The sequence below is a fragment of the Taudactylus pleione genome, unplaced genomic scaffold (genome assembly GCF_031769625.1).
Source record: "Taudactylus pleione unplaced genomic scaffold, aTauple2 ptg000587l, whole genome shotgun sequence".
Lineage (NCBI taxonomy): Eukaryota > Metazoa > Chordata > Amphibia > Anura > Myobatrachidae > Taudactylus > Taudactylus pleione.
Window position 1 is genome coordinate 6,027,744 of NW_028284989.1, and position 14,381 is coordinate 6,042,124.

Consider the following 14,381-nt stretch of genomic DNA (forward strand, 5'->3'; position numbering starts at 1 on the left):
TTCATCCCATCCCCTGGCTCAGACCATGGTCTATAGTCCTTCTGTTTCCATATGATTCAGTTGCAGGAGGACTCCGATCAGGAGCGGATTGTGAACAAACTGACCGATTCCCTTCAGTACAAGCTCTCTATGGGCAGGCACCAAAAACTACAGAGGAGGGTTACCACCAGCTGCACCTCCAGTAAGCAATGCACTGCAGTAACATAAAGCTGTACTGCATTCTGCATCCTGTGTTTGTCAGACTGAGAACCTTCTATCTTATCTCTAGCACATAGATCACATTCCATCCCCTGTCCCTGATTACCACACACAGCCTTGGTACTACAATCTGCAGGAACAGCTCCTGATAACAAGTCATATCGCTTCAAAATGACTACATGATTAACTCATTTTAGTAAGAATAATACAGGAGGGTGGTTATTTGCCACAACATATATAGTAAATATTTGTTTTGCAATTTGTTTTTTTGCAAAAATGATGACCATAAATAATAACTTTTAATATATTTGCATTGTATTGTGGGAGCTGTTGCTATGGGGACACAAAGCATTTATACTCCCATAATTAACATAGGGAGCAGTCAGGCTTCCATGGCGGGGGGGGTGTCGCGGTACAAAGGGGGCGTGATGCGGCGATGATGCAAAATTGGGGTTGGAGCATGGGCGTGACCGTGCGATCACGTTAACGTGGCCCCACCCCCTCTTTACAATGCCGAAATTAACGGCATTGTGAAGCAGGGGGCGGAGCCACGATGACGCTATTCAGCGCGAATTGCATCACCGCCCCTCCCGCTGCGGGGGTTTCTATTGTAACCATGGGGGGAGGTTTGCCTGCCTTTTCGGGGGGCTGTGAGCAGCAGACGATTTTCGGGAGGCTCCCAGACAAATTGGGAGGGTAGGCAAGTATGCTCTGAATGGTCCAGATTCTAGCAAATTATAATCTTTAAAGGGGTTTTCCACCTGTCCATTCAGGCTGATGACATGTAACGCCATACTCTTGGAGCTCATATACCGATGAGATCGGGAGGTGGAGCCACCATAGGGATCTCTTTGCTGCCTAGTCTTTAATTTATGCATCGGGCGTGTTTTGTGTTCCACGATAAAATCCTGGACCAGCACAGGTCAGAGTATAAGAATCATTTTTGCCAAGGGTGTGATGGAAAACATTTCAAAATAATTATCTACTATAAAAGATAAAATTATATGGAATCAGAGCCTTCTCAAATACCACAGACCCCTCATGCCTAAATTTAGAGTTCCGTCATGCTATGTTCATGTATGTGCCACTAATGCCAGAGCCCCCTTATGCCATGCCCATTTATATTGCATCAAATCAGGTCAAATAGAGACTCCTCATCATGTGTCCTTATGCCATCCCAGAGCCCCAAGTCAAGCCTAAGGGGTCTATTCATGATACATTATGGGCCCGCTGCACAGACAGAAATGCTAGTTTCCGCATGTTTTTTGCCATAGGCCCATTCATTAATAGGGGCTGGATGGTTCCGCCTAGTATTCAGCAAACTCTGAAAAATGTCGTAGTTTGCTTGTGAGAACCAACGCCATCTTCAGATGATTCCCGGAGCCTACCATGCTCTCAGTATTTCCTCCATGTTCTCTTTCAACCCACTGCGACAGATTAGCATGTTTTCAGGAGGTGCTACTGTTACTAAATAGAAAGAGAGTAAGTGACAAGTTTTCAGTAGTAGCGCCCCTTATGCAATGCCCCCAGTAGTGGTGCCCCTTATGCAATGCTCACTGTAGTGGTGCCCCTTATGCAATGCTCACTGTAGTGGTGCCCCTTATGCAATGCCCCCAGTTGTGGTGCCCCTTATGCAGAGCCCCCAGTTGTGGTAGTACCCCTTATGCAGTGCCCCTTATGCAGTACCCATAGTGGTAGTGCCCCTTATGCAGAGCCCACAGTAGTGGTGCCCCTTATGCAATTCCTCCAGTAGTAGCGCCCCTTATGCAATGCCCCCAGTAGTGGTGCCCCTTATGCAGAGCCCCCGGTTGTGGTAGTACCCCTTATGCAGTGCCCCCAGTAGTGGCAGTGCCCATAGTGGTAGTGCCCCTTATGCAGAGCCCACAGTAGTGGTGCCCCTTATGCAATTCTCCCAGTAGTAGTGCCCCAGGAGTGGGGAAGGAGCCGGGCGCCCACTGGTAACAAAATCTCAGCGGGTGCCCGGCAAATGGAGCCTCGCTGCGGCGCCGGGCTGAGGTGGGCTGGAGGCGGCAGAACTGGTTCTGTCTTCAAACAGAAGTGACAGAAGTTGAACGCAGTTCCCTACCAAGTTTAGTGGCATACTGGTGTTACAGATGGCTCTGAATAGTGAAAGTTTAATTATGGCTAGATATCTATCTATCTATAAAATACTTCGGTGACAGACACCGTTCTTCTCATCTTCAAATTCAGGACATCTCCTGGAAACCTTTCAGCCATTTTATTATCACTAATATATGATTGGAGGATGGAACTCTGGGTGATTGGTCTATTTAGATAATTTGAGTGATTTCCAGAGATGGGGGAAAGGAATAATGTATAAAACAAGTTCAGGACAGCGCTGGTATTAATGCAGGCACAAAATTGAAAGGATGGAGACTTGCTTGAGAGGCAATTTCTGTCCAGTGAAGTCACTGAAGTCATGTGCTGTATGGCTGATTAGGGGGTTTATTTCAATCAAGGCCACAGCACATTGTTACTGATATTTATAGAGGTGAAGAAAATCACCAGATGGAATTCATGACAGGATCAAACATAAAATAGTCCTGATTTTTCCATAAACTTAATGTGATCTCAGCACATACAGTATTCTAACGCATGGGGATCTTTATCAAATCTTGGAGAGAGATAAAGTGACAGCCTATCAGCTTCAATCTGTCATGTTTCTAGCACAGCCTGCAGTGACAGTTAGAAGCTGATTGGTGTTGGTACTTTGGGGCATATTTATCACAATCCGCATTTTTAATGCGCATGTGATAAAAAAATGTTTGCGTAAATTTTAAAAGTGTTTACCACGAGTCTCCTTCCAGGAGAACAGCTACGATAAGAGCCCGTACTGGGGTAAACCTGGTGATATTGTAATACACCCTGCGAAAAATACACGCAATAGTAGCCCATACGCTATTATATGGTAACGCCATGTGAAGTTTTGTAAATCCAGTAAAACCTATGGTGGCTGCATTCACAGACAAAAATTGAGAGGTCGCAGCAGATATTAGAAATATCTGCTGTGATCCCCCCATAGTACATATGGGGGATCTTTAATACTTAGAGGTACCCCCCTAAAACGGCTGTTTTTGTGGAATATTCTGCTAATATTCAATGATAAATAGGCCCTTTTATCTTTCTTCACTTTATCTCCAATATTTTATAAATATCCTCCTACAGTATATCTGGTTAAGTACAAATTATGCTCCCTCTTATGGGCTGTCAACACTCTCAAATTAAGCATATGGAACCTCCCCCTCCTTCTAGAAATCCTATATTTTCCCATCAATAATACCCTTTTCCACCAAAAACTCAGCTCCAACCCAGGGCACTGAGCATGGGCCATTTACCCCATTTACACTTGTGGCTGTACTCGGGTTATCCCAGGGTCCAGACGTTCACCCCGGACCTGGGTCTTCCTTAACCCGAGTCTTCATATTTACTTTCCCTGTTCTCACATTTCTTTCTCCTATTCCGTATTTACTTTCCATCATTTTAGTGAAACCATGTTTCTTATTTGGATATTGTAGGATTCTGGCTGATTTGTGTCTCCTTATTCCCCCCCATGTGTTTTCCCTTGTCTCCCCCCATACATCAGTCCTCCATCAGACCGTTCCGCAGACGTCCATCCGTTCCCCAGCCCTCTATCAGACCATTCCCCAATCTTCCATCTGTTCCCCAGTCCTCCATCAGACCATTCCCCAGTCCTCATTCAGACTGTTCCGCAGACGTCCATCCGTTCCCCAGTCCTCCATCCGTTCCCCAGTCCTCTATCAGACCATTCCCCAGTCCTCCATCTGTTCCCCAGTCCTCCATCAGACCATTCCCCAGTCCTCATTCAGACTGTTCCGCAGTCTTACATCCATTCCCCAGTCCTCCATCTGTTCCCCAGTCCTGCAATAGACCATTCCCCAGTCCTCCATTAGACCGTTCCCCAGTCCTTCATCAGACCTTTCCCCAGTCCTCCATCAGACCTTTCCCGAGTCCTCCATCAGACCATTCCCCAGTCCTCCATATTTTCCCCAGTCCTCCATCAGACCGTTCCGTGGTCCTCCATTAGATTGTTCCCCAGTCCTCCATCAGACCGTTCCGCAGACGTCCATCCGTTCCGCAGTCCTTCATCAGACCTTTCCCCAGTCCTCCATCTGTTCCCCAGTCCTCCAATAGACCATTCGCCAGTCCTCCATTAGACCGTTCCCCAGTCCTCCATCAGACTGTTCCCGAGTCCTCCTTCAGACCGTTCCCCAGTCCTCCATCTGTTCCCCAGTCCTCCATCAGACCGTTCCCCAGTCCTCCATTAGACCGTTCCCCAGTCCTCCATCAGACCGTTCCCCAGTCCTCCAATAGACCGTTCCCCAGTCCTCCATTAGACCATTCCCCAGTCCTCCATTAGACCATTCCTGAGTCCTCCATCAGACCGTTCCCTAGTCCTCCATTAGAACATTCCCCAGTCCTCTGTCTGTTCCCCAGTCCTCCAACAGACTGTTCCCCAGTCCTCCATTAGACCATTCCCCAGTCCTCCATTAGACCGTTCCTGAGTCCTCCATCAGACCGTTCCCCAGTCCTCCGTTAGAACATTCCCCAGTCCTCTGACTGTTCCACAGTCCTCCAATAGACCGTTCCCCAGTCCCCCATCAGACCGGTCCCCAGTCCTCCATCAGACCGTTCCCCAGTCCTCCATTATATTGTTCCCCAGTAATCCATTAGTCTAATCCCCCAGTATGCAATCCCTGTTAGTTTAGAGATTAAATTGTAAACTATGCCACATTTTACATTAGAATTACTTTGCAATGAATTTGTTTACACTGTGCAAATACTGTCTAATAATAATAAAAACAAATTGACAATATTTTAATAAAATACAGTGAAATAATTTATAGTAATTATGCATTGCAAATATTTTGTTAAATTAGACTATTTGGTTATAAACAAATTAAAATAAAACAAAAAAACTTAATGGCAAATATACTCTCCCAGGGAATACAGGGAGCAATGAGCGTATGCACACGCCGGGGTGGGGGTGCCGACAGCTCTAGTTTGGGCACAGAAGAGTATAAAATCCCCTTGTTCACGAGGCCACGGTGGAGGACTGCGCATGCTCCCTGCAGTACCCGGAAGGAGCACTCGGTGCAGCAGCAGCAACAAGACGGGGGAGGGGGGTTGTGTGTAGCTGAGAGACGGATGCAGGGGATCCGCGCGCTCCTCGGCCTGGGCCTGCTGGTGGGCGGCGCGCGACTCTGCGCGAGGGCGACATATTCGTGCCCGCGCTCGGTGGGAGTCGGGAGCGCGCAGTGCAGGCAGCAGCAGTACCACCGTCCCGGGGTGGAGATGGAGGGGGGGCTCAGATACCTCAGGTGAGGTGACTGGTTATTTAGGGGTACCTCTGATGGGGGGGTGATGATTGCCATCATTACTGGGGCTACAAGACAGACCAGTGTTCTAGGTCAATCCAGTCCTACAGGTGTCCTAATCATAATGCAAATTTTGGTGCTGAGTTGTGAGTAAGGCAAGTAGTAACTGCACCTGGGCAAGCCCTGGTGTAATGCAAATATGCTGTTTGTTGCATGCAATTTTAAATACTGGTTGCTTTGCATATAGCCCACAGATGCTGGACATCTCTATTTTACACTGCAATTTAGATTAGACTTTGGATACGGAATTGGTACGATTCAGCCGGCGGTTCAAATCCCGGCAGCGGCAGCCTGATGGAGGAGGAAATCCCAATCGTCCCCAGGTAAGTATAAACAAACCTAATTTTACCCCCTAACCCTCCCAAGGTGCCCACACACATACCGATGTGCTCACGATACGATTTTATGGCCAATTTCCTCATGAACTTTCACGGGAGCTCCCTTGCCGTCGTGATCACGATTTGGAGGTAAAAATGTCCATCTGACTAAAGATCTATCTTGCAGCCAATGCATTGTATCCCAGATTTGCTAATCTGCCCTACAGCACGGCAGATCAGAAGATGCGATGTACGACGAGCGGGGACGCGCATCGGCATCGTGAGTATAAACTCACGATTTGTACTTTTTTTACCCGATTCGTCAAAATCGGCCAAATCGTTTAAAATGTCGCTGTGTGTGTGGGCACCAACCCTAATCCCTCCCTTCCCCGCCGCCTAAACCTAAGTCCCCGTAAACCTAACCCTCCCCCCGTAGCTGTCCGCGCACGGCATCCCTTCGATCGGGATGCCGGGCGCCGGTCTCCCAGCGTCGGTAAAATGACAGGCGTCTAGATTTAGACGCCTGTCTTTTAACCCTTGCCGGAATTTAGTTGTCTAGAAGCCGGCGGTCGGCATTCCGTCCGCCGGCTTCATAAACCTATACCTTTTGGATACATCCCTCTCACATCTAATACCTCATTTGCACCAAAGGCCCGGGTCTGACCCGGTTTCCAACCCGGGACAGACACCTTTTACACCATGGCGCCCGAGTTGGCACCGTTCACACCGGAGCCGGGTCAGCACTGACCCGGCTCTTCTGGCGCAGGTAAGCAGCGCTTCTCCCCCCCCCCCCCCCCGACCCTTTTCCCTCACTCCACAGCGGTCCAGAGGCAGGAGGACGGGTCGGCCCAGCCCTGGTTGCAGTGGACGCTTGGAGATGATGTAATCTCCAAGCGCCACTGCAGCCAGCCAATCTGGCAGCATTCAGCACGATCCGGGTCATGTTGACGCGGATCGTGCTGTTTACACAGCAGGGTGACACGGGAACGACCCGTGGTCAACCCTGCAAACTATCCGAGTCGGGAACCTGGACCCGGGTGGATTCATTTACACTGACAAAAATCCTGGGTTAATGCGAGTTCACGTGCATCGGGATTTTTATGTCAGTGTAAAAGGGGTGTAAATCTCTCTGCACATTTTACATCTGCCCCACCAGCAGTGCAACATGGTTATGTCAAGTTAATGTGCAAAGTTATGCCAAATTGCAAACAGATTCCAGTGCTCAGGCTAATGCTGGGCATACTGTTCAATTATCGGCCTGATAATCAGCTGATAATTAAACAGGATTGCTGCAACTGAGCAGTAATGATAGACCTATTTGACACGCTGAAATAGTTCAGATTCATTGTATGCGCTACCGCTGTTGGCCGCCTGACATTTCCGCTGTTCCTTCACAGGGGAGGAACAGGGAGATGTTTCTTGCCCAGGGCAGAAGCGCAGATATTGTGGCCATATACACTGAGATATCTCTCGGAATATGGCTACGATGTCTGATAGTGTCATTAAAATGTCTGATGGTATTAAATCTCACAGTGTATGCCCAACATAAAGCTGAGTACACACCTACGATGATGCGATGCAACAATACATTTCGCTGCCGTACACACTACACGATGTATCGTTGCATGCATGTAACAACACCCCGTCAGCCGTGGAATCGTCCCATCTGATTTGCAGCACAGAAGATGGGATGATTTATTGAACAATGGCAGGGGGCAATGGATTGGGATTACACACTATATGATGTGTACGATATTGCATTCCGATCTGTGTTGGGACGATATATCAGGTGTTAGATTGTATAGTGTGTATCCAGCTTAAGTGTTAGAACTGGCACATGTGTGGTAAGCTTTACATTTAGCTTAGCATGTCTTGTACAAAAGAAGGTATTCTGATTAACACCCAGCATACTGACCAAGAAGTGGTACTGAGCAACTGTCTGTACACAGAAAATAAAGTACTGAGGGCTATATCCAAGCATACAGAACCAAAGGTGAGCAAGTCTAGAGGGTAAGAACAAATACTGAGAATTATAAGCCATTTCTTGGCAGATATATCTGCATATACCTAGACTTAATACGCCATGTGAAGTGAAGCCTGCAGAGTGGTGTAGCGTCTTCAGCATTTTTTCACCTGTAGTGCGACTTGGTTGCAATCGGGTGCGATAATCTGCTTCACAAGACTGCACTGATTAATTTAATACATGACACTTGAATATCTGTGTGTGATTGAGTCTGAATCGGTATACGAAGAACCACGGAACTTGGCGTGGAAAAAATGGTGTGGCCTCTATCATTTACAGGCTTAAGGTGCGTACACACTGTACGATTAAACAGGACGATATGAACGATAACGATATCATTCAAATCGTCCTGTTTTTGGGTCTTTCCAACCCCCAAACAACGGCCGATGTGCGGGCACGGATGATCGAAATCGACCAGGTTAGCCTGCTTACTATAGGGACCGTTGATCGCGGCTCGTTAGTCGTTTGGGGGTTGGTGCATGTGCTGGATGTTCGATATGAAACATCCAGCTCATGCAGGACAATCAGACAACGATGTCTGATCGCTCCGTGTGTATGGAGCTTTAGACTCTGTTCAGGATAGATGTAGAAGTAATCGGTGCAGTCTCGTGAAGCCGTTTTTGTCGCATCACATTGTGACTGACGCATTTCCAGGTGAAAAAGACGCCTCAGCGCAAGCAGAGTGTCACAGGACCTGGCGCGCCGAGAAGGGCTGTTTGGTGTGAATGCAGCAATAATGTATGAGGCCACATCTGTACAAAGTGGGGACAGATGAATTAATAAAGGTGGCACCTGGGCTGCATATTGTCTTTACTTGTAATTATAGCTCGGTGTGCCGCCATGACAGTACAGGAGTACTAGGATGACTTACACAACTAACATTCCGTTCTGTTATAACTGTAAGCACTTGCTGACACGGAACCTGTATTTATTGCGCATTTCTCTATCAGTCAGGCGGAAGCGCAGGCGGTGGATGAGGAGCTGTTTAATGAATATAAATTCAGTGTAGATCAGTTGATGGAACTGGCTGGACTGAGCTGTGCTACTGCAATCGCTAAGGTACAGTATATATGCACAATATTTAGATATTTCATTTTTAGGTGCAATTCCCCCGGATGAGTGGGAATATCCACTGCTCCAAAGTTACCTGCAAATGCAGAAGTGGTACAAGAGGCACAATACCTATTATACATTGCTTCTGCCTCCCCTCTCCACCAGGCCCTACACTGGCTCCATTTAACCTTTAGAACACAATTCAGTCTATTCACACTCCCCTGTTCAGCCCTCACCGAATCCTCCCCCCCCTCCCCTTCCTACATCTCTAAACTCATCCCCTCCTCCTCCGTCTACTTCCTGAGCCAATAACTGGTATCTCTACCCAACACCCACTACTGCCTGTGCTGCTACCCACCGCAGGAACTCTCTCCCTATCAGACCCTCCACTACCCTCCTTTAAAAGCTTCAGACAGGTTCTCAAAAACCCACTTCTTTATTAAAGCTTTCTAGCTCTTATCCTAACCTACCGCTCTATGCTCCTTGCAAATCCTTTGGGATTAACCGGCGCTGCTTTTATGGTTATATTGACTGTATATACTGCTATGTTTATATATCTTTTATCTTCGGATCTGCCATGTACTGTACTGAGTGTTTTGTACTATTTTCTTGTTACGTATGTAACGTTTCTCTTTAACTACTTTGTTGGTGCTGCGAACCCCTTGTGTTACTATATAAATAAAGAATAATATTAATATAGATTGTAGTTCCTACTCATGTGTCGTCCCCCTCCCAACACACCCATCTAATGGTCGTTGTGTAAATGAAGTTGTATACTTTATGCTGTGATTTGCTGCTGCGTTACAGATGAGTGGATATCTAAGAATTAAAGCCTTGTGGATTACACTCCTTCCAGGCCTATCCGGTGAGTTCGTTCACCTCCAACTTGCCAACTGTGCTGGTTGTATGTGGTCCAGGGAACAACGGAGGGGACGGCCTGGTCTGCGCTAGACACCTGAAGCTGTTTGTAAGTCCATGATGAAGCTGTTTGATGTACAAGTATTTGTCACTCACACATTAAAATAAATTCTTTCTTCTTTCATAGGGATATGAGCCAGCCATATTTTACCCTAAGCACCCAAACAAGACACTGTTTGAGAATTTAACCACTCAGTGCAAAAAAATGGACATCCCTTTTCTGTCTGAGTTCCCATCAGAGGTAGCTTTAAAAAAATACTTAACATTGCATCAGTAACCCATATCCACCGCTGTATCTTATTCTCTTCATCTCACCATGAATATATTGATACACTAAATATAATCACACAATATAGGAATGCAGGCGTCTGTGTGCAATAATAATAATCTGATTCCAGGCCGAGGTCATCGATGGAGCCTATAACTTGGTTATTGATGCTATTTTTGGCTTCAGCTTCAAAGGAGCCGTGCGAGAGCCTTTTGCTAGCGTTCTGAACACTTTAAAACGTATCACCATACCCATCGCTAGTGTGGACATCCCGTCAGGTACAGGCAATGCCCGTTTTGGGAGATGTGTACATGTATTTATTTCTGCTGTACCTTCAAAGCTATTGTTGTTTTGCTAAATAGGTGTTTTAACTCGTCCGTTAAACAGTGTTGTATTTTCCTCTATCCTCAGCACCGATGTATATCTTCTCTCCATTCCCGATCGCACTAAACTGTAATTCCACTTCACTGCTAGTTGTGGTGCCTTGAAAGGGCTTAGACCAGTGGTGTTGCCCTTGAGCCATCCAGCTGCAGTAGAACTACACATCCAAGCAGGGACTGCCACAATTTTGCTTTTAGGGCATGCTAAAACGGTGGCAAGGCATGCTGGGATATGTAGTTCCATTGCAGCTGAATGGCCCAAGTTACTGGTATAGAAGAACTACAAGGGCATAAATGTGGTTATGTAACCACTTCAAAATATATATTTTTTTCAGTGGTAACCTGACATTCTACTGCAGCTATGTTATATAGTAAAGCATTACCTGCTCGCCCTATCACAGACAGCTAAAGCTTATCCCAGATATTTAGGACAGTGCCCTGATGTCATCTAATCTAATTGAAAAAGCTGGGACTGCAATGTCCCTGTTCCTTTGTACGAATGAACCAATCCATAGAGTGCTTTTCTACACAGCTGTCAGTCACTCTGACCCCACACAGTGTGGCAGAAACTCAGGGTGGCTCAAGGAGGACCTTTCATGAGACCAGATTATCCCTGCACACACGGCACAGCACTGAGTAATTCATCAGTGATGCTCTTTCAGCATTATGCTTTCTTCTGGGCATGCTACCTCAGAGAGTAGGGCTGAGGTGTGAGGCATAGGAGGATATCCAATTAGCGCTGCTAATTGATCGTGACGGGGCTATCCAATTAGCCTCAAAGTGCCTCCCGATGCCGGCACTTATCGTGGATATTTTTCGGGATCTGATGTGTCCCGAAAAATAATCCACGATAAGTGCCATTTTTTTTCACCCCAAAAAGGCGAAAACACATAGGGTCCGCGATAAGCTCACAGACCAATGTGTTTTCGTTAAACTATTATTTCATTTGAAATAATAGGATAGGGTAAAAAAAAAACATCTGCGAAAAATCCCAGTTTTTTGCCGATCGTGGGGATCCATTAGTGCACCGAACAATGTTCAGGGCTCATTGGATACAGACCACAGGGGTATTTAGCCCCGGGAGGGAGCATAGTGTAGCCTGAGAGCGGAAATTAGGATGTCTGTGTAGAAAACTTTTTCTCGGGTGCCTTACTCGCTATCTGGATGACAGGTTCAAATGGTCTACACAAAAATGGTTGACACTTTTTTTTTTTTTTTTTTCCCCTCAATGTTTTTAGGGCTGGGGGGAAGGTTAGGTTTAGGCACCTGGGGAAGATAAAATACGAAAACAAAAGTGTTGACCTTTTGCAGCTGTTTACATTTTGCCCGTGTCGACCCATTTACCTGCCAATCTTTTATAACACTGGCATGTACATTTTATTCCTAGGCTGGGATGTGGAGAAAGGAAATCCAGACGGCATCCAGCCGGACATGCTCATCTCTCTCACTGCCCCCAAACAGTCAGCCGTGCACTTCTCCGGGCGCTACCACTACCTGGGTGGGCGATTCGTCCCCATGGCACTACAGAAGAAATATGACCTCAGTCTGCCCCCATACCCTGATACCGAGTGTGTCCGCAAACTGCCCTGATCCCGTGTGGGAACCACAGCACTTCCTGTAAGAGAGATGGTGGAGCTTAATACGAGTAACCGCGGTGACTGTCCCTTGTTCATCTCGCCTCCTCACAGAACAAATCTGCTGCTCAGTCTGGTATTTTTCCTCTTGTCGGTTTCTTAAAAAATAAACTATTACAGGTAACCTGCGCTTTGTTCTATAAAATGTACTTTTTGGAGAATTTTCCAAGATTGCCTTGTATTAAATAAAAGCTTTTAGCGTGACGCGTAATAAAAGCCATACTTTAGTTACCCTCATGTAAGCCTGGTATAGACGCAAAGCCTTCGACACAAGTCTATAGTTTTAGGAACATGGGTGATTCAGCATATGACGGAACGCGAGCAGCTTTGCAATTCCGTCCTTGCTAATATGTTAATGCAACAGAAGGCTTCATGGCTCCTGCATATATTAATGATCCGAGGTGCGTCCTCGGACGTGGCATCGATCATCCTCGTGATGCTCGACCGGCAGCGACACGTCTCCGTTTAGGGAGACTGAGGACGTCGCCGCCCCCCTCCCAGAAACGGCAGCAAATGGTCAACCACTGACCGTGTGCTGACAGGCTGCGTGCGATCACGCAGACCTGTACTGTACCTGCGCAGGATGGATCCGGCACCTGCAGAAATTCCAGACCACAGGGAGTCTGCGTTCAGCATTGCGTGCTGAATCCGGCCCACAGATGCTTACAAGTTAAGACTTTATTTATGATTATAAAGTAAAATATGGCAGGGCACAGAAGCATTCTGACAAGCAGTAATAGAAATCAATACTAAGCAAGCCGGGTTTTAGCATTGATTTTTATTGCCGTTTTAAAATACTGGCCAAACTGGCGGCTTTCATGAACTGCGCGTTAGTAAATATACCCCATTATGTCTTCTGTTAAACATTGGGACGTGCATTTATGGAGGATGGTTGTAGGTCTCATTAGATGGACAACCCCTTATTCAGTCCCCACCAACCTTCCCTTCTGGCCGCAGCATGTTCTACACCAGTGTTTCTCAAACTCGGCCCTCAGGACCCCACACAGTTCATGTTTTGCAGGTCCCCTAGCAGGTGCACAGGTGTATTCATTACTCACTGACACATTTTAAAAGGTCCACAGGTGGAGCTAATTATTTAACTTGATTTAGTGTGGAGACCTGGAAAACATGCACTGTTTGGGGTCCTGAGGACCGAGTTTGAGAACCTGTGTTCTACACTAATTATATGAAGAGTATTTGAAGACTTAGGGACTTCTCCCGCGAGTAATTGAGGCTTGAAAGTCCCGTGGCGTGGGGTTAAGCTATTCAAAAAAATTTTCCCCACGCCATTAAATCGGCTCTCGCGCGAGGCTGATTAGGGCAGATTTTACCTCGCACCTCCATGAGGTGTGAGGTAAAGCCCGACAGCGGGGACAGCCGCGCATGTAATCGCCACTAATTGAATTCCGACCAGCGAGATAAATAGCCGCGGGGTTTATTGGATATGCCCCTTAGTATAACTCATTTCCATGTAGTTACCTGATACATTTTATATAGAGTACACTTGCACCTGACAGCAGAACTCTAGCAAAGGGGTCGTAAAAAACTAAAAATATATCATTGTGTACTAAGCGACTATGGGCCCGATTCAGTATGGATCGCTATTCTGCTTATACGTACGCAGCGCAGTTGCTAATATCAGTGGTGACATGTAAATAATTGCAATCGCAAACTGAGAAGTACGCCCACTTCCCCATACTCACATCCGTGGGCAACACCGCTAAACAATCAGTAACATCGGACCCATACGCACAGTTAATGCAGGTCTCACCTCACTCAGGAATCGCTATGAGGCCTCAGGCTCCGTATGGTATCACAGTGGATAATTTATGCACGCCCATGCAACGGCGTCCCAACCCCCTAGCACGCCTGCGTTTGCCTGACCCCCTTCCCCTGCAATTGACTGATTTCGTGCATATAAGCAACTGCGTTCCTGGCTGTATCAGGCCCTATGACTGAGGAATGGTCGGTTCCAGACAGGGTGGTTTGAGTATCTCAGAAACTGCTGCTCTCCAGGGATTACAGCACAAGTCTCATGCAGATAGGGTCAAAACTTGGCCTAAACCTGCATCCATCCAGCCTTTGTCAAAATGTTGGACCCTTGTAGTGGTGTAATGGAGTGGGAAATGTTTGCTTCACACAGATTAGGCTCTTTAATACCAAATGAGCATTG

The 14,381-nt window shown here is 46.8% G+C and overlaps 1 protein-coding gene across 1 annotated transcript; it reads left to right on the forward strand.

Moving 5' to 3' along the window:
* The first annotated feature begins 5,309 nt into the window (after positions 1-5,309).
* On the forward strand, positions 5,310-12,337 carry NAXE (NAD(P)HX epimerase). The gene is made up of 6 exons (XM_088453793.1): positions 5,310-5,558; positions 8,906-9,014; positions 9,865-9,975; positions 10,054-10,167; positions 10,325-10,472; positions 11,962-12,337. Exons 1-6 carry the CDS (start codon positions 5,386-5,388, stop codon positions 12,162-12,164), a joined length of 858 nt encoding a protein of 285 aa, XP_088309919.1. The 5' UTR covers positions 5,310-5,385; the 3' UTR covers positions 12,165-12,337.
* Positions 12,338-14,381: the final 2,044 nt, after the last annotated feature.